Here is a 21,848-nt window from a genome sequence, read left to right as displayed (position 1 = left end):
CACAGACAGAATACTTGTTAAAAAATGTGTTAATTTTCTAAAATGTGAAGCAGAAGGTCATTTTCATGTGGAGAACAGAATCTTTTGAACACAACGATCCCTCTTTGAGTCCTTGCAATGACATTTTCAACTGGTTTGCATGGATTTTCTGAACTGTTTTTTATTCTGAATTCACCTTTCCAGCAAATGCGTGAACTTTTTGTGTTATTATCTCCAACTACATACAAAACATCCCCTAAAATCTCTATCTATTTACAAAAGATTTTCTGCATTACCCTTTCTGCTCCTATAGGAACAGTATGCAAATGATGCTTACAATTGCCCTGTGGCAGCTAGACTTGCTTGGAGAACCTCCTGTGTTGTTCAAAATCTCTACCTAGAGAATGTTATAACAGTCAGCCAAACGCATTGTTATTCAGCCAGTCCCTTTGTCTCAAGTGAATCCATTGTCTCGAATTAGTCCATTGTTTTATCAGTACTGAGAATAGTGCGGCTGATTTTGGACTGCCCTGGGAACTGATGATTCAGTATGCTGCATGTGCACAAAACCACAGTCCTGCTTAATAAGCCACATCACGATTATATATAAAGTATTAACCTGAACTTCACCCTCATGTAACAATTTTAACTTGATTTCAGTAGATCTTGCCACAAATACTAAATCTTTTCTAGCTTTTGGGCTCAGCCACTCTCTGTGAAATGCATATGAATAAGTGACTGAAAGAAAAACTGAAGCAAAGCTCTGCAGCCAATACTTACATAACGTATGTTTTGTTGAAAATCTTAAAATTCTTTTTTGTGCCCTGCTGGGCCAAGATGAAAAAGCACATATGGTGAGGAAGGCCACTTGCTGTTGGAAGACCTCTGCATTCCCTCTGCACAGGGAAGAATAATTTAGCCTCATCCCTCACTCTCTTCTGCTAATCTGGCACAAATCAAATGCAAGAGGCAGAGCATGAATGTGGATAAGTGAGAAGATGCGATTTCTTGTCTCATGTGGCTAAACATTTCTTGTTTAAGTGTCAGGTTTAGAGCTGAGTAAACAGTGGAATAATATATTTATGATTCTGTTTATGCAATTTAACTTGTGATTCAGTGAGCACTTCTCCCTGTTTTCTTACAATTCTCTTACGTACTACAATAACTGTAGTTTGGCTTGGAGCATATACATGTAGACTAATTGGGCTTTCATCCTCTCTTTGGCATACCTGCTTTTTGCAGAATTTGTGTATTCATGGAAGGCTGCTAGTAATATATGTAAAAAGATTACTGCAAAACATCCATATTTGTCGAGCAAAATTTATGCACACTGCATCAAATGAGGAAAAGCCAGGGCAATGTACAGAAAAAATATTGGGAAGATCAAGATTATATACTCTTCTTTCCTCAGCAATAAGGTACAAGAAGTCATCATTTGAGGATAAATGCCCCGTGGAAGCTTTTTACAGGCCTCAAAACTGCTTTGGACATATCTAAGGAGTTAAATTTGGGGGCTGCCAATCATCAGGACAAGCAGCATTGGTAAAAAAATGAATGGTGGCAGAAGTAGCAACTAATTGGCAAGAAAATGGCAAGACAAAAGGATCTGCAAAATTTCCTAAACATTTTATCTGATTTAGATTTCATTTTCCCTTTTGCCTTTGGAAGGAAGAAACACAGACAATATAAACTCTATGATTCACATCTGCAGCCAAAAATAAACCTCATGCAAAAATCAAAAAATATTATGGGACTGGAGGAAGAGGCTGTGAGGAAGGACAGGAAATTATTTTCAATGTCCTAAACGTTTCTATATTTACTGTGTCCTATTATACCCCTCATTCTAAAGTACTCTTAGTCTTCACCTGAATAGTCTCAGGGCATTAATAATTATTTCGTTCAGCGCTCCTATTGCCAAAAATTAGGCCACTTAATCAGGGAGTGCAATGAAGGCAGAATGCTATTCCAGTGGCATAGGCAACCTGTCAGAGAATAAAAATCTGAAAATGTTTTCAGTGATAAAGGCAAAAAAGGTTACAAGGTAGGACAGAGGGAAACAAAGGTAGTGACCTGAGCTACATTTGTTTCCTAAAAGACTCAGCAGGGAGACAGTTGTTAAGATAATTTCTACCAGTTAGAGGATTTGTGTATCTGATAGATAACGGGGCCTGGCTTTTTGTACTTGTTTTATCATAAGCTATATTTTATTCTACCTCTCAGTGAAGCTCAATAAATGGAAAATGATGAGCTTATTAGTTGTGTTACACCAATGACGTATTTTAGTTAGAGTTGTTATGGGTCATCCGTTACTTGAATCCAAAATATTTCCTTGTGGTATTATAACCTGCCACAAACATGATTTACACAAACCACTACTGCATAAAAACAGCAGTGTGCTGAATTTGATTGGACTGTTCCTACTCCAGGCCAGATTATTTATACAGTTATAAAGCTAAATAATGAATAAAACAATGACATACATCTTATTGCACCGTGTTTATTCTTTGTTTGCTATTCATGCTGATTTGCAAAGCATGAAACAAACATCCCCTTCCTTTCAGAAAACAAATATTGTACATGTGTGCAATACAAGCCAGATTTACTAACCACTGATTAAATAACAGTAACAACAACTTAGTTCTTCAGGTTTTTAGGAACGATAGAAGGAAACACCGTAAAATAGGTCAGGCTAACATGGGTTTGGTGAGATTCTGATGGACAGAATGAAGTATGGACAGTATATGCACTTGTGTATTGCAAGTACTTAGAGTTTACTTGTGACCAGCTGTGGTCATCTTCATTCTACCACAAATTAAAAAAAAAATTTAAAAAAAAATGGTTTGTCATCTAGTTTCATTCAACTGTTGTGTCGAAGTAGATAAGTGAGGAACAAGCCAGAGTGTAAGCGGCTCTCATTTTGTTATACAATGACAGGTATTAATTACAGTTTAAAAGTTGAAAAAACAGAAGTGCCTTTTTTTATTTATTTTTAAGAAACAGAAAGAAAGCTACCTTTTAGTTCTTTCACTTAATTGAGTTGGTTTTTCTCCAGAGATGGAATGTCCTATTTAATCATTACAGCAGATGTGCAGCAGCAATCTGAATATATGGGAATGTAAACCAAAGGGATTTTCTGATTAAAACATTGGCAGTGTCTTAAAAATATGCAATCTGTTGAATTCTGAGTTGGCTTTGAGCACTGGAAATACAGTATTGAAGAAAAGGCTTTACTTTATGTTAATAATTAACATTTATAAAATGCCTTGAGGAATAACATCCCTTAATTTGTGTAAAGTAGTCAGGTAAAATAAACCATATAAAATACAGACTATTAATTGAGCTGACCTGAATCCCATGTACTTTACACAGGTTTCACCCTGTTTTATCATTTCACTTTGAATAATAATTTGTTATTGTTGTAATTGTTGTTTCATTTATTTATCTAACCATAATGTGCAAATTAAAGGAAATTAAATTATGATCCCTATCTCAGGGATTCTTTACTTAGTTCAAGAAAACAGAACAAGGAGGGTCAAGGTGTCAAGAGTATACCACAGAGGCAAAGAAAGAAAAAAATATTACTAAAATCATTAGTTCTCTAACACTGCTCAATTACAGAAAATTCAGCAGCACTTCTTAATTATCACTACTACTACTAAAGAACTTGTGATGTGACACCTAATTATCACTACTACTGTGGTGTGGTGTGTGGTAACAGCTTTCTTCCCCCATTTCCCTGTAAGTAATTTAGTACTAGTCAGTTCTAAGAGCAACTTTAAAAGCTGAAAAATGTTTAGGTATTTATGCAGGTAGGTCTGTCTTACTTTGCTCCCTGGGAAAATCATGGCCCAAGCCCTCCTGGAACACATTTCTGGGCACAAAAAGGAAAGGAATGTTACTGGGAACAGTCGACATGCCTGAACAATCTGATTGCCTTCTGTGATGGGACATTTGCATTTATAGATGAGAAGACAGCTGGGAATATCATTTACCATGATTTTAGCAAGGCTTTTGGCACTGTGTCCCACAATATTTTGGTATTTGAATTAGGATGTTATAATCTAGGTAGGTGAACAAATAAGAGTCAGTTTGAATGATGGGGCTCAGAGGGTCATTTATATAGGTCATACTTTCTTTGGAGAGGAGTAACAAGAAGGCTGTTCTGGAACATGTCCTGTTTAATATCTTTACCAGTGATGAGTAGGAAGCAATGACATGCACTCTCATAAAGTGTGTAGATGGTACCAAACTGGGGGGTAATAGTTGACATGCTGGATAAAAACCACTGTCATCCAGAGGAACCTGAGCAGGAATGGGCCCACAAGAATTTCATAGAATTCAACAAGGACAAATGCAAAGTTTGGCACCTGGAAAGGCAGAGTCCTTGCAGTGCTTGCTGTACGGAAGAGAAGGACCTGGGGGTGCTGGTTGACAGCCGACTGAACATGAGCCAGCAGTGTGCCCAGGTAGCCAAGAAGGCCAACGGCATCTTGGCTTGTATCAGAAACGGGGTCACCAGCAGGTCCAGGGAGGTTATTCTCCCTCTGTACTCAGCACTGGTGAGACCGCACCTCGAGTACTGTGTTCAGTTCTGGGCCCCTCACCACAAGAAGGATGTTGAGGCTCTGGAGCGTGTCCAGAGAAGAGCAACAAAGCTGGTGAGGGGGCTGGAGAACAAGTCTTACGAGGAGCGGCTGAGAGAGCTGGGGTTGTTTAGCCTGGAGAAGAGGAGGCTGAGGGGAGACCTTATTACTCTCTACAACTACCTGAAAGGAGGTTGTGGAGAGGAGGGAGCTGGCCTCTTCTCCCAAGTGACAGGGGACAGGACTAGAGGGAATGGCCTGAAGCTCCGTCAGGGGAGGTTCAGGTTGGATATCAGAAAAAAATTCTTCACAGTAAGAGTCATTGGGTACTGGAACAGGCTGCCCAGGGAGGTGGTTGAGTCACCTTCCCTGGAGGTGTTTAAGGAACGGGTGGATGAAGTGCTTAGGGACATGGTTTAGGGAGTGTTAGGAATGGTTGGACTCGATGATCCAATGGGTCCTTTCCGACCTTGTGATTCTGTGATTCTGTGATTCTGTGATACAGGCTGGAGATTGACCAGCTTGGGAGCAGCTCTGTGGAAAAGGCCATGGAGGTCTCGCATACAGCAAACTGAGGTTGAGCTAACAGTTCAAATAGCACCAACAACCTCCTGGGCTGTATCTGCAGAAACAGATAGATAGATTGAAAGAAGGGATTATATCTCTCTACCTGTCACTCATTAGGCCACATCTAGAATACTGTCCTCCTAGTACAAGACACACACTAATAAACTAGAGCAAGTTCAGCACAGATCTACCCACATGGTAGGTGGTTGGTGGGTAGAGCACCTGCCCTGTGAGGAGAGACTTATGGAGCTGCGTTTGTTCAGCCTGGAGCAGAGAAAGCTTTGAACAGACTGAACAGCAGCTCCCAGTGCCTACAATGAGGCCATTCAGAGAAGGGAATCAAGGTCTTCACAATGGGGCATGATAGAAGAGCAGGAAACCATTGGCATAAATTGAAACAAAATTAATTTAGATTGGATAAAAGAAAAAACATTTTTAACTCTGAAGACTGTCAAGTTCAGCAGGTTACCTAGAGAACCTGTGCAGTCTGTCTTCAACCTTGGGAGTTTCCAAGACATGACTGGATAAAGACCTGAGATATCTGGTCTGACTTTACAGGTGACCCTACTTTAAGAAAAAGGTGGGATGAAAGACTTGAGGTCCCTTCCAACTTGACCTAGCCATACTTATAAATGAAGAAAAATATTTTTTGAAAGAATGAGCCAAATTCTTCAGTTGAACTGATTTGGATTTTTGCATATTTTTGTGTTTTTTCATTCTGAGAAAAATTCAGTTTGTGATCTGTATTACAGTCGTTTAACAGTTAAGAGATGATTTTACATCATCTGTTCATGGCTCAGGCTGACATGTTCACAAGTTTAGACTTTAAATTTGCACAGTAGGAAACTGAAATCTCTTGGTAGTTATGCCTCACGTTCTACTTGAATCTAGATCCACTCTGTTCTCTTGTGGCAGGTGATAATAGTGACTATACAGAAAGTGTCCCCAATCTCTAAAGGAAGGTGGAATTATTTGTCTTCTCTGTATAGAGTTAACATAGGAAGAGCAGACGGGTACCTGAACACCCCAGTGGGTGTGCCAGACTCACCTTGCATGATTAAATGCATTTTGGAGAGCAAAATAAATGTTTGGGTCATTCACAGTTCCCCTGGGTATTATCAGCCAAGGCATACCAGATTCAGCCCTAAATCAGTCACAAGCGCACCTTGGTGCTTGTTCTCCAGTGCAGCTTAGACATATCTGCTGCTGCATACCTTCTATGCATAAGTTCCTACATTCTGGTATTACCTGAAATAAGTTAGCATTTTAGGTTTTATTTCAGGATTAAAATTCTTGACCGTTAAATTAATAGAGGAAAAGCAGAGGTCAGATGCTGACATCAGAGAGATTCTAAAGCTGAATCCAGTAAAAGTGTAGTATTACCTATGGGTCACATTATAGCTTGTGAGGGTACAAATATGGGAGTAATTATCAATAATGATATTTAAGAACTATGGAAGGATTACACTGTGCTATTATCCAAAAGAAACTAACTGATTTCGCTCCAGAGAATGTTGCAGTTGAATTTTAAAATATAGTTATATATATATATATATAAAATGTGGCAGAACAGTTCAATGAAGTGAACACAGAAAGAGCAAAAAGAAGGTGAAATGTAGAAGGAGGTGTTATACGTATGCAGGAAGGGAGGGGTTGGAATGGGAGGTACATATGTCATCACTGCTCTGCCTTACTGTTTTTCTGATATCCTGTCTTGAGATACTTCAGAGCTGGTTCTCTAAGATATCTCATACTAAATATTTATGTGCAAGTCAGCAAAATCCTGCCTTTCCTTGAGAACCCTCCAGGTAAATGAAGGAGAAATTTGGCTAATCTAGATTATGATTTTTGGCCTAGATTATAAAGCAGTATAGGCTCTTTCAGAAGTCATGTTTGAAAAGACTTATTTCGAAACATCGTAATTTGAAAGTACTTTTGAGGGGACTTTTGAAAGGACTGTGGGTCAGATGCAGCACAGAACATACCGCGTATAGCATGCAACATAGCCTCTGTACTGCAGCTGGGAATTTGGCTCTCGGTTCTTAAATCCAGTTCATCTTAGTGGGAGTTTCATAGCGCTCCAGAGCTAGATAGGGAATTCACAATGGTCTTCTGCAATGAATTAAATATATCAGAAAAAGTCTACTGGAGTGGTGTCACAAAGAATTGTGGAACAAAAAAACAAGAGTAGCACCAAGGTGAGTAAAGACTCAAGTGAAATCTTTAGAGATTAGTAGTAACAGGGAGGAAATGCTGTTATAATGCACATATTTTTGAGTCTAATTTTGGCCACTTATACTGCAGTTTTGTTGATTTCTTTTCCTAAAAGATCAGAGAGACATTTCATGGGTTTTTTATTGGTTTATAGATTTTGTTCCATTCACTTCTTGGAGGAATTCAGTGTAAATTTATTGAAGTCAAGGGAACAACCATCAGTGGATTCATCCTGCTGTCAATAAACTTAATCTGAAATAAGGAATAGTCTCAGCAAACATTTCTAGATAAGGATAGTACCGACTTTGTAAGATTCCTGTTCACAAATTGCAATTGAAATGCATGCTAAGGGCTGAAGGGACTTGTTTGATTGTTTGTTTTTCTTTTTGTCATTCAGTTTTAGCTGCTTCCTTGCTCATTACATTGTTCCCATTAGCATAATGTATTGGTTGTGTTTGCACAGCTTTTCCTGCCAAAGGCTGCCCTGCAGTTGTATAGCCATTGGGGTAACCAGCTGTTACTTGTTTAAGCCTCCATTATTTTGTATGACAAAGTAACTTAATTATGCCCTGCTTGAAGATGCTAACTAAAATTATCTTCCAAACAAACGTACTTCATTTAATAGTTGTCTCTATCAGGTACTTGAACTCCTACACTTTAGCCATGTGGACTAAATAAACATTTTAAAACTGAACGTAGTTGCAAGTTAATTAGTGTTAGAGGTTATTTTACAGTATTTCTAAAGCACTGTTACCTATTTAGTTCAAGTATAAAAGACTTCAGAAAACAGAAACTAAAATGTAGTTAAGAGCATAATAAACCAGCCATTAAGGTTGATCTTTTTCTATGTTTTGCTAATATAGGAAATAGATCTTCATTCAGTATTGGTCATTTTAAAAAGATGGGATTTTAACACATTACAAATTTCAAATCTGGACAAGAAAACAGGTTGCTTTCTATTCAGTAATATATTCTAGTTATAAGAATGTGTCTGTCAATATCAGTGGTCTCTCTGTGTTATAGCAAAGCATTTCGTTTTTCTTTTAAACCTGAAGTATGAATTAGTCCCTTCCTTCCTTCCTTCCTTCCTTCCTTCCTTCCTTCCTTCCTTCCTTCCTTCCTTCCTTCCTTCCTTCCTTCCTTCCTTCCTTCCTTCCTCCCTTCCTCCCTTCCTCCCTTCCTTCCTTCCTCCCTCCCTTCCTCTTCCCCTTTCTTTCCCTTTGTCATCCCTAGAAAATTATGCACATGAAAGCAAATATTTTTTGAGTTGCCAACTCACTTCTTGAGGTTTAAGTGTTCCAAAACATCAGCTCACATAGTTTAAAATGGATTATAATTGAAGATGTGCCTGCCAATCTACATGACTTTATTTTGAACATTTGTCCACCTGCCACATTTATTAGTTGATGAAGCCACACGGCAAATACAATCCACGTTCAAAGTAAATACCTGAAGATTTATACAATAATAAACATCTTATATAAAATAAATTTTGCTAAAATGATTAAAGTGCAAAAATAAAATAATTCTTTAAATTGTGCTGCATCTTATCTGCATGAATCAATCTAAGTTGTAGGGATTAGATGCATTTGACTAAAGAGAGTTTTAATTTTCTAAGTATTTGAAAGGAATATGGCAGTGATTTGAAGGCTAGACTACATCTGTAGCAGAAAATCTCTGGAAATCTTATAGTAAAAGAATGTTTATTATTAAATGAAATTGGAAATAAGGTTGAAATTCACTGTTGTACAAAGTACCCATCTGTAGCCCGATAAATACAATCTTTTTGTTACTAGGAAAAGTCTACAGGCTTTGTATTGACCTATCAGTGTGGGGTTTCAGATATATTTTGGCTTGTGTCATGAGCTTTCATTAGCTGTCTGAACAAATGTCCAGCAGTCGGGAGACTACTGCCTAACTTGTTTCAGCTCAGATCTCTGACTATTACACATAGTAAAGATCTAATAAACCTTTGAAGCCACTGAGTAACAAAGTAACTGTAACTTAATTTAATTAATAAGCAGTTAATGGCTGAGATAATCTGATTGTATATAGGAACTCATTTTTACAAAGGGCAAATAAGCACACAGTTACAAAAAAGTGTAAAAGTAATCTCAACTGGACCCAAAACCAAGGAAGAGGGAACACCAGCCATCAAAATCATACATCTTCTCCTAGGGAAGGACTTGGGATGCTGACAAGTCAACATAACCTCCCCTTCCCTCTATTCTTCCTGAGGACGGCTGAATTTGTTGTCCTTAGGAACCAGAGGAGCATGGACAGGGTGTGTACCACTGAAGAAAAAGAATTGCTACTTAGAAGTTCATGTATAATAGATGTACCTACATTAATGAGATTTTCCTGTAATAATTAAATAATTTGAACAGTAAAAGCTAGTATCGTTTTAGCTGGTTTAATAACAATATTTGCTGTAGTTTTGATTAAGCTGTTAAGATTTTAATTAGGCTAACAATAAATTCTTTGCTTGGCATTTTGCCCATAAGAAGATCTTAATTGTAATAAAATATACCATAAAAATCCTACTACTACATTCTGTTGAAGATTCAATTAATGTATAACATAAGAACTACTTTTAATAATCTCCTTCTTCACTTTTTCCATGCAACACAGACTTTTTTTAATATGGTTATTCAATATTGCCTTTTTTATTACTGGTATTTGGAGATTTCTTAGCTTAGTTTCACGAGTTGTGAGTACCTATATTCTTTTTGAGCTACAAACCATAATACTGCAATGAATTGTGTGTGTGGTATATGTAAGCTGTATGGTAGTGTGATATTTAACTTCTGAGACGAAAAAAGAATAAAGTTACCTAGTGATATTTTAAATCACTTTGAAGGTCTAAAAGGCAGTGCTTAGCATTTTCCATGAGGTATATGTCCTGATGACAGACTACAGTAAAGAAGCACTTTATTTGCTATTGTTCTTAATAAAATGTTAAATAAATGTTGCAGACGAAGTAAAGCCGAACATTTTTTCCATTAAAAAGCATTGCTCATTCCGAATGTGCAGAATATTTGATAATGCAACCCTTATTTCAGTGTAATCTTCTTCATATTTTGCCACAAAACAGCATAATTTCTAAAGTGAATATTGTGTGATGTCTGTAAAATCACAGACCGGATATACAGGGGTTACACGTTAACAGAAATCTTTTTCAAATCTAGAGATTACAGAAGAGCTAAAGCATCTGAAACTTGCATACCAAACTAAATAAAGGGAATAGGAAGGAACAAACCCACAGAATTTAAACAGCCGAAAAAGCCGATTTTCTAGAATTTTGTGGTTAGAGGTGACATTTGCTAATAGAGTCAGACATGGTATTGATGTCTACCATGCTGAGAAAATATCATATTACTATGAATCATAGAGTAGAATCATAGAATCATCATAGAATCATAGAATCATAGAATGGTTTGGGTTGGAAGAGACCTTTAAAGGTCATTTAGCCCAGCCCTCCTGCCATGGGCAGGAACATCTTTTACTAGGTCAAGTTGCTCAAAATGTTGTTGACCTTGAATGTTTCCAGAGATGGGGCACCCTCAGCTTCTCTGAGCAACCTGATCCAATGCCTCATGACCTTCATAATAAAAAATGTCTTGCTTATATACAGTCTATATCTACCCTCTTTCAGTTTAAATCTGCTGCCCCTTGTCCTGTCATTGCAGGCCTTGGTAAAAAGTTTGTCTCTCTTATAAAACCCCTTTATTTATTGAAAGGTCACAATTGGGTCTCCCCAGAGCCTTTTTTTACTCTAGGCTGAACAGTCCCGATTCTCTCAGCCTCTCTCCATAGGACAGATATTCCGTTTCTCTGATGAGTTTTGTGGCCTTCCTCTAGACTTGCTCTCACAGGTCCATGTCGTGTGCTGAGGGCTCCAGAGCTTTAACACAGCACTCCCACTGGGGTCTCACCAGAATGGAGTAGGGGGAAGAATAACCTCTGTTGACCTGCTGGACATGCTTCTTTGTGCAACCCAGGGTATGACTGACTTTCTGGCTACAAGCACAAGTTACTGGCTCATAGCCAGTTTTTCATCCACTGGTATCCCCAAGTGCTTCTCCACAGGTCTAGTCTCAGTCAGTTCATCCCCTGGTCTGCCTGGATGCCTCCTCTGTTGTACTCTTAGACTCCATCTAAAATAGTAACTGTACATTGTAAAGAATATTCACAGGCCATGAAGCCAGTTGTTATAGTCTTGGTAAGTTTATAGTATTAAAATCTCTTAATCTCTCAGTGAGAATAGCAGAATTGTATCAACATGACATACTGGGAATAATTCTAAATGTAGGTAAACTTCTGGGAATGGTTTGAGAGACTGTGAGTTGGTCTAGACCCACTTATGCTGGGAGTGTTCTAACAGTTTAAAAGTACAGGCAATAAAGTCTTGGTGCCCAAGCATATGGCACCATATATGGTACACCATAGCTTTGTTTTGTTCTGTGCTATAAAGACGTAGTTATAGAGTGCTATTTATATTAGTTGTTCCCCAGCCCTAGAGATCAACTATTGCTCTTTTTTATTTGATACATCACAACAATATTCAGATAACCTCTCTGTGACAAAGTAATCATGTCTTGTTAGCAAATTAAAGGAAAAAATACACTGAATTCAACAACCATTACTGATCCAAAGAAAAATTGATCCCAAATGACAGGACAGATTAACAAAGCTTGGTGAAGTGAATGTCCTCAGATTCCCATTATCTGAGTTTCAGGAGTTGCCTTTGTTGGGATACAGCTGTCCTACTCTACCTTTGCGATAAAATCAAGTATTGAGAAGTCACTGGAAAGTATGTGGATGAGCTAAGGTTAGTTTTAGGCATGTAGTGAAAAAAACACTTTGGAGGGAAAATTATGCAATGGAGACTTTGCAATATGCAGTTGTGGAACATGCCATTTCCAATGAGCAGTTGACAACTCTGAGTTCTCTGCATCTACTTACCTTAAAATAATAAATACAATGCTAAAAAAACAACTAGTAAAGCCATTCCTTTGCTTAAAATAATTTATGAGTAGAAAGGAAATACTTATATATATTGCAGGAAAGGTCAAAATTAGACCTAAGTGGGAAATCTGAACAGAGAAAGCGTTACCATAATTTAGTTTCTGAAATGCCCTTATATACATGTTCCACTGAGGCTACAAGCTTTTGTATCTCCTCTCACATCCAAACTAATGAAAGTTCATACTTTTTAAAGTTGGCACACATGCAATTTGGATTAGTTGTTAGATCTTTTCTTACTCTTAAAAGTTTCTGGGAGCAACAAAAATGTAGAAAACCGGAAGATTTGTTTCCACAGTTTTCTCTGTATTTACAGAATTACAGCCTGTGTTTACTGCTTAAGATAATAATCTAATGAATGTTGCACTGTCATGTTTGTGAAAAGACTTTGACTTTTTCTCTCAAAGTCTCATTTTAAGTGGTAGTTTGGTAAGGAATATTTTTTAAAAAGTACTTGTTAGGCACTTTCCCAAGTTTTCTAACTGAACAAATGTTTGAAGAAGACTCATTCCATGAGATTTATCTTATAACTGGAAAATAATCTTGTTATATGAGTGAAACAATGACTGACTTGTACCTGCAAAGCTTTTCTTCAAGAAAAGATAAATTTTCTTCCCACGGGTCCAGACAGAAAAGTGTGTTGTGCACTGAAATAATAAAATAAAAATCTGTAGGTGTAAGCATGTTTTTATCCAGTCATTTCTTTAGAAGCTGCAACACGTGCAAAAGCAATTGTACTGTTACGGAATATGCATGACTTTAAAGGAAGAAAGGGATTGTCTTTTTCTAAGCCCTCCAGATTCAACAGCAGAGGGAGGAATGCTTTCAGTGGTTTACTGAGACTAAAGAGATTCATGCTTTCTACACCACAAATGGAAAGGACACATATTTCTGTCCTTCCCAATCTATGGAATGCATGTGGATAGATGGCATGTAGCTTTATTTTGTGATATATCATTTATCTTCTGTCTATAAATGATCTAGTAAAGGCTTCCAACGGCTGGAAGTGAAGACAAGAGTGGCGGAAGGGAATAAGAACAAACAAGCCCTTATGGGAAACAAAGCTTGCAGTACAGGCGTTAAAAAAATAAACTGGCTGAAGGAGCTGAGAAGATTCACGAGAGAGAGATAAAGTATTTGATAACAAGGATAAGGGAAAAATTAAATCATAATTCAATATTCTGCTCTGTTACTGGCAGTGTGGGACATGTTCAAGAGTGTCTGGGTATATCTATCTCAGCAGGATGGTTCAGACTCCAGTATTTGATACTGACTCTGTTCTTTAGCCAGCAGAGAAAGACTCTTCTAAAGGGCAAATTGCATAGAATTAGCCAATAAGAGACATTAGACCAGCTGTATCTTTCTAAATATTCACTTCTCTTTGGAGTGCAAGTAGATGAGTTGGATCTACACTAGGCACATCCACAGCCTGAGATATACCAAGCTTTCCCTCTGTGGTTTACCACTTCACTAACTGCTGGACTTGTTAATCTTCTGTGTTACATCTTCTGGCAGTTATGGAATTTGCACCAAACTGGAAAACTGGGATTCGATTCACTCAAGAAATCACAATAGCCATGTCTCCAATCTATCCAGATTATATTATTAAAACTAGACTAGGGAACAGGCTGCGTAGGCGGTACTCTCTATTAGACCTACTAAAACTGAGTAGAAAAGAAAAATAAATAGCAAAAGAAAACCAGCAGTTCTGAAGAGAGCCTGAATATAATCTTATGTGTGAAAGCACAGGAGGACTCAAACAAAGGAAGAAATCTGGGCAAAAGTTGTGACATTACCACTATTTTTTCTTCCTCTAATGGTGATGGTTGCTTTGTGTTGAACTCTGCAAGGATCAAACTGATGGGACGTTGCTGGAGACTTTGGAGATATATCTGTTCTAAGCAGTGAAGTCTAGCTGAGAGGTAGCTCCACTGGCACAATTTAGTGCATACACCTGCTTTGATGTACAGAATTTTTTCAGGTTACTGAAAAGGCAATTTAGTTTCAAGTACTTCCATATTCAAGAATCCATCAGAGTATCTGTGTTTTTCTAAAATATCCTTTTGCAGTCCCCCAGTATTTCCTATGTCGCCTTCAAAGTAGAAAGGAGATACATAGTTCTAGCGTCGATGGTAGAAGACAGAAGATCCCTAGATTTCAACATAGCTATTATCTATTTTAGCTGATGACTGATGAGGAAAGGTTCCAGGTCGTTTGTGAGATAGATAGATCACATGTCTGAGTGGGCATCCGGATCATTTACATGAGATGAAGCTTGTTGTGAGGGAACCTTGTCAATTGTGGATGTGGAATACAGTACAGAAGAAGCCCTGTATCAGTTCTTGTATGGCACTGGAGTAAAGAATGGAAACAGCAAGGTATTTCGGCCTCAAGTTTTCCCCATAGTATAAAGATATTTTTCCTTGTTTTGTACTATCATAATTTTAGTTTTCTGTCTTGTATCTGCTGACTGTCAAGAACAAGGAGAATAGATATAGCAGTCTTTGTTACATCTGTGAAAGCCTTTATTGGACAAAAAGTTTGTAGTTCAGAAGGGATTTTAGTGTGAGGAGCGCTGAAACTCATTTCTATATAACCATGAATCATTGTGAGAAAGGGACCTTTATTCTTCTGTAACTTAGAGTGAGCTACCACTGTGAGACACATGAAAAATTATTCAGACCTCATATCTTATTAAACTGAACTACTTTTGTTGCTCCTTGATTTTTAGAGCAGCTAATTCTGTAAAAGTTACAGGTAGTTATGGTCCCAGAATAACAGAAGTACCCAGAATGCACAGCTATAAAATATCATTGTCCTCTCATCAGGTATAAAACAAGATAAGAGTCAGACAAAAGTCAAACCAAGTATGTGACATCTGTTTGCTAGAATTGTGCCTCATCAGGCTGCAAAAAGGGGAATTTCGAAGGTGGGAAGGATTAGATGCAGAGGATCAGACTTTCAGCCTGCAAATGACCAAAACAGCATTTGTTGCAACAGGACAAGGCATAATGATTTTAAAGCTAAAGAGAGTAGATTCCGATTAGATGAAAGGAAGGAATTTTTTACAATGAAGGCAGTGAAACACTGAAACAGATTTCCCAGATAGGTGGTAGATGCCTCATCCTTGCAAACATTCAAGGCCAGGTTGGATGGGGCTCTGAGCAACCTGTTCTGGTTGAAGATGTCCCTGTTCATTATGGGGGTGTTGGATGAGATGACCTTTCAAGGTCCCTTCCAACCCAAACTATTCTATGATTCTAACAGGAAAAGGAATCAGACCCAGATTGCCATTGACAACTGAATGTATAATTGCAGTAGCATATGAGGTCAGACTGCTGCACACATCACACCGCACACAGTGTGTAAATGTAAGTATTTATTCAAAGGCTTCTTTCGAGGTCTAGCAAGTTTCTTGAAGTCCTTCTTTCTCATTAGCTTCATTAAAGAGTAACAGTGATTCATGCAAAACAGGATCTTTGAGGCTGAAGCTCTCTAAAGACTATATTCACTATCTGAGACTGTTCTATCAGAAAATTCCCACCTCACTCTAATTGTAATGTCTCAATAATTATAGTTACTGGTTCAAAATCACAACAATCATTAGAAATAAATCCCACTACATATGAACAGTAATTTGAAATATGAAACTATCTATGATCTGGATTTATTTAAATATGCTTTGTGCTGGTCATTTCAATTAAATCCACAGGAAATACATTAGATGAATGATATAGCTTCTGCAAAATACCTGTGCTAACTGCATTGAAATCCATGGGGTCTTATTATTTCAATGAATGCCTGATCATATTTGGAGTGGATTCACTTATGAAGCTTACCTGAATATAGTCCTTCAGACAGACATTGTTGCTCTTTAGTATTTGTAAAAGCTTGATATTCTAGGACTTCTTATCAGAAAAAAAAAGGTAATTGAGATCTACTATAATGCACATATTTCTTACTTATATGACTAATACTATTACTTAAATGTATATATTTTACCCTATAACATCCAGAGGTTGTTTATCCTTCTTTATTGTCTATGTCATTCTGAAGCATGAGAGAAAGATGAGTCTTACAGCTTGAGTACTTGATAAGGACTTAAAAAATATATATTTAAATGCCAGATTTACAGTTACAGATTTCACAGTTAAGGTCCAGCTGGCCACTTACCTGCCATAAGCTGGATTTTAAAAATTGCATAAAGCATGTTTTATGTTTAATGGAGTTTTCATATGCAATGCAGCTTTTAAAAGTTAATACATGTATTGATTTCAGCTTTGCAAATCCTATTAGGAGCTATATGTATCTTTAGGAATCAAAATACTTTTGATTTTGGACACCACTTAATGCAACTCTGAACCCTAAAAGGCACTGCTGTACCAGTTTAATTGGAGATCAGCTGATATGGTTCAGAGAGAAATGGGTATGTCATTCATGCTGTTCTCATGTGATCGTGCATCTGCACCAAGGTCTTTCTACAAAAGCCTGAAAACAACTGCTTATTAATGTGAATGTGTTTGGTTTTCATTAGAAGTGTTCATGAAAAATGTAGGTCAAACTCTGCTGTCAGACATACCACTGTCTTTTTGGAGACTGAAAGGAATGGAGTCACAGGTGTGACAAGACTATGTTGCATATATTTTCTGATATATTGTCTTGATACGTTATTGGAATGAAGGAAGGTATTGCTCCTATAACTTTCCTGAGCACAACAGGAAATTCTGTTTGTCTTTTCAGTCTGAAAGCAAATTCAACTTCTTAGAATTTTGAAGCATTATCAGTCTTTTCTTGAAGAGTAGATTAGGTTGTCCCATTTTTTATGGTGATATTTGGCAGCTTTCTGTACAATTATACAGATACTTTGCAAGATGGTTCAGAGCAAGAGTCTACACTTCTGAAATAAATTTGTCACATTTCTCATCTAATAATGCTTTAAGTGAGAACACAATTTATTTGTGATCTCTAAAGAGAAAGTATCTAATGGAAAAACTTTGTAAGCTGAAAGGCATTATAAATGTTCAACTATAATAGTGGCTGCACACCAGTTTATTGTATCTCTACTTTTCTGCAAAGGGCCAGGTTACCCAAGGGTACTTAGTAAAATCAGATGATCTGATGCTTTCATTGCAGACCGACTCATCTCCAGGTTAATGGGATGGTATTGGCCAGTTCTAAAAATCATGCCTGACAACAATGTCAATGAATCCTGTGCCAAGACAACGAATAGGTTCTACTTCAATATCTTTTCCAGTATAACAATATGATTACTGAGAGACTTCCTCTTCAGTTTAGTAAACTGCACAGAACCATAAAGGAAAACCGTTGTCTCATAAAATGCCTAATAAAATATAATTTCCTAAGAAAAAATAAATATTGAGCAGAACTGCAATTATTATTTTTAATATACTGTCTGAATACTTCTCCTAAATAGCAACTTCTTGCTGTTGTACTTAGGGAGTGATCGCCATCATTTTCTTTTATAGGACTATGGAGTTGCTTTCTTTTTGTAGATAGTAACAAACAATAGACAAGCTCACTCAGAAATGTCAGAGTTTTCCTTTGTATCAGTCGATAGAGGACTGATGTCCTTTATGATCTGATTTCATGGTTCCCTGATTTTCTGATTTCTTAGTTAGTACTGTGACATATTAATGTTTATTGTGTGCCAACAGAGCATTCTGATTACTCAACAGTAAAGTGGAAATGTTAAAAACAAACAAAACACCCTCAAAATACTCAAAAATATTCAAGCTTCACTATGGAGAAACTTCTTTTTTTTTTTTTGAAACTTATATATCTAAGATTCGATAGATTTTGCATTATGTCTACTGCTGGTTGAACCATGCTGGACACGCTACTGAATCACCATGTGGCGTATTGTTGTAGAGGCTTCTGTGTCTGGAAATAGATGATACAAGGCTAGCGCTATTGTCACTCCTGTTTTCCTGTACAGACATACTTATTTTCTGAAAACGTAGTTGCTACAGTCAGCATCTTGATCACTTTTATGAGAATGAAGTGTAATAAATACTGTCTTTTTTAACACCTACACTTATAGTTAAAGAAACAACATGAAACAGCCATGCTTAACTATAATTAATGGCAACGAAAGTCAAGAGTCCTTCTGGTGTATGGACAGAAAATCAAGAGTGTTATTGGTTCCCTTTCCACCCCCTATTTTTAAGTTAATTACTTTATTTTCCTTCTTATATCAGTATAACAATGATTTTTATGCTGTTGTTTCTTTCCTTCCCCAGATGTACATCCAGACAACAACACTTACTGTCTCCATGAGTTTAAGTGCTTCTGTGTCTCTAGGCATGCTCTACATGCCCAAGGTTTATATTATCATTTTTCATCCAGAGCAGAATGTTCAAAAACGGAAGCGGAGCTTCAAGGCGGTAGTGACAGCTGCCACAATGCAAAGCAAACTGACCCAAAAAGGAAATGACAGACCAAATGGCGAGGTCAAAACTGAACTGTGCGAAAGTCTTGAAACCAACAGTAAGTCATCTGTAGACTTTCCAATGGTCAAGAGTGGCAGCACTTCTTAACAGATGTACGTTCACAAGAATGCACTTTCTTTTAAGAATAAACTTCATTATTTTTGTTGCTTGTTCTGCATGAATCCAGAGATGTCAGAATTCTTGTACTGCTGAATGCAGGAATGCCTAGAGTTGTTGAAAAAGCACATGCAGATTTTGGAAAGACACATCTTTTTAAAATTACATAGTTTAGGTAGTGTTAATTTGATGTGTTGAGCATTTCTGTGCTAGTTGTGGTATGTCATGACAGTTCATGAGGTGTATTTATGGTAATCATGTTCAAAACTCAAAGAATGTTGAAAAAATACTTAAAACAGTTAACATTGTTTTAATTTGCAGTTGGATATGGAAGTGAAAGTAATGATTTTTACCTTTCCACCTTGATTTAATATTTCCTGGCATATTTATCACAACTCATGAGAACTAACACTTCCCAGGATAATGCTTCCCATTCAGGTTTTTGTTGCGATCTTACTCATCTTGGTACAATACCATGAGAATCATATACAGCTTCATCTTTACATGTTCTCGTATGTAATAGATAGTAATGGGAAAAAGTTCTATCCCATGTCAGAAAAGTTCTTGAATCTTGCCACATCTCTAAATTGCTCTGGTATAGAAAAGAAAAGAGGTTATTTATTCCGTTCCATCACACGACACACAGTTTTATAAACTGGACTTCACAATAGTAATAATAATCAAATATGAATAAAGCCGGTAACTTTGCTTTCACAGCTTAGTTGCAATGGAGAATTGGTTTCTGTTGAGTATTTAAGGGTCACATGGGATGGAGAGCAGCTGTTGCAGTTAAAGATTACTTTTTCAGTCATCGTACTGCAAATGAAGGGGTTTTATTTTTTATTTATTTTTTTATGCTGTTGACAGAGGATTGAATATTACTGTTCTGCTTGAACACATTCAGACAAATCAGTACCAAGTTTGCAGGAAAATATTGTACTTATTTAAAGAATATGCAGCCCCCCCCCCCGAATTCAATCAAAGTTTACCAGTTTGAAGAGTATGTAAAAATAGTCCATAAGTTTATCATACTATAGCTGCTGATGCATTGAAGATACTGAGTGCAAACCAATTCACTTGAAAAACTCAGGACCCTTCAAAATGTGTGAATCTTTTAGATTGAGCTATGAGTTTATGCAGCTTCAGATTATGACATATCACAAAGGAAGAAAGCAGAAAGATGCTGAAATTCCTTGTGGATCAAAGAATGGCATGGAAGTATAAGAAACTCAATCATTTCTCAAATCTTCAGAAGTCATCAAAAGAAAGAGAGGTGGATTTTGCTGAGTTTGCAAAATTACAAACCTCTGAGGAAAGGTCAATAGAGGGATTCCACAGCAGGGTGAGAAAGGGCGTTAATAAGAAAGGCATGGGTATCTGATGTTCATCTACTATACCCAATTAGGAAATGCTGTGTCTGGTATTGCTTAAACTATGATTATGCATAATTCATACAAACAACTGCTACTGGAAGCAAGTCTGCTTCTTCTGTACTGTGAAGTATGTGGGTAATGTTTATTTACTATGCTCTAAATATATTTTTAACAGTATTGCATCTTCATAATTCTAAGCTCTATGATCTATAATTCTGAGGATTATATCCTGACCAGGCTTTGATCCAGGCATCATAATGCTTCATAGACAAAAATTCAGCGGCAAATTATTGGCACTCCAGAGAGCTGTCATACAATCGAGCTCTCAGACTCAAGCGAGCTGAATTCCACCAAATTGTTCTGTACTATTTGGACTTTATTAGCGTCCCTCTTTTCTGCCAAAATAGGTGCTGTCAAAACTTGTGGAAGTTCCTATGAATTATCAGTGCACAATGTCACGTAAGTCTTTTTCACTAGGTCAATAGTGACAACCTTTCAACATTGAAAAATTTCTTCTTGCACTGATTCCATGTGAAGCAGATCTTTCTTTTCAGTGATAGTGTATGAAAAATAAATTAGCCAATTCCTAATATACCAGAAGTGGATATTGTTTCCCAAGATTTCCACAAATACTAGCAGTGATAATAATGCTCTTGATTAGATGACATATAAGACAACATGGTCAAGTAATTCCTTTTGTGTTCCATCCAGAGACAACTCTGCTCTGTCTGGTTTGTCTTGTTCCACATAACTAACTATTCTATGTTGTCCCACAAATGAATACAGTCATCTTTTTTTGTAGAAATAAAATCATATTCGGTGGAAACCAAAATGTATCTGGAAACGGGATTTAAAAAAATCCATGTGCAATTCCAGAAGGTATAACAATGACAAGCACTTTAAATGCATGTAGGTCAGACCAAAGTAATAATTCTAAATTGCTTTAGATCCTCTTATTTTAGTCTTTTTCTTTTTGTCTCTTTCCAACAGCAAATCAGTAACTGTAGCTAGAAAAGTGTTTATTCCCAGAAATATTTTGAGTCAAGACTGTTACTTTTTCTAGCCATCTATGTTTGCCAAATGTGGTTCGTGATATAACTATGAAATACTGACAGTCTTAAAGAGCAGGATGCCAGCTGCTGAAGCTTTGAGATCCCCAAACAGGAGATGTAGGCTTAGTACAGTGAACTGTAAGGACACCTGCAATATTTATCAAGTAAAATATATTGTCTGAAGGTGAGATTAGATTTAATACATTTTAAACTACTATCCACTCTAACTTCCTGTGCTATCATTTTTAATGTAGCAACACTTAGAACTCAATAGGTTATTTTTTGTTTCTTGATCAGTCCCAGATTAATTTTGTCAAAATTATTTAAGTCTCACATTTACAACAAAGTTACAGAAAATTAACAAGTTGCTCTAAATCCGCTGAGGTATAGCAACTACTTATTTTTGTATTTTGAACTTCTTGCAAATGTCCTCACATAATTCAGCTTACTGAGTTGTGATAAATTTGATTATGCTATATTGCTGTGGGC

At 37.0% G+C, this 21,848-nt stretch overlaps 1 protein-coding gene across 7 annotated transcripts in view; it reads left to right on the top strand.

The window, feature by feature from the left end:
• GRM8 (glutamate metabotropic receptor 8) overlaps positions 1–21,848 on the top strand; it is a 357,622-nt gene that overhangs the window by 328,913 nt on the left and 6,861 nt on the right. For 6 of the 7 annotated variants that reach the window (XM_054053780.1, XM_054053763.1, XM_054053726.1 and 3 more), the window contains one exon: positions 18,629–18,875. In XM_054053780.1, coding sequence (XP_053909755.1) covers positions 18,629–18,875 — 247 coding nt within the window. Of the gene's footprint in view, positions 1–18,628; positions 18,931–21,848 lie in introns of all 7 variants that reach the window. The other variant, XM_054053770.1, reaches the window with a different exon arrangement.

Source organism: Cuculus canorus, chromosome 1, assembly GCF_017976375.1.
Source record: "Cuculus canorus isolate bCucCan1 chromosome 1, bCucCan1.pri, whole genome shotgun sequence".
NCBI lineage: Eukaryota > Metazoa > Chordata > Aves > Cuculiformes > Cuculidae > Cuculus > Cuculus canorus.
This window is presented reverse-complemented; position numbering and strand designations above follow the sequence as displayed.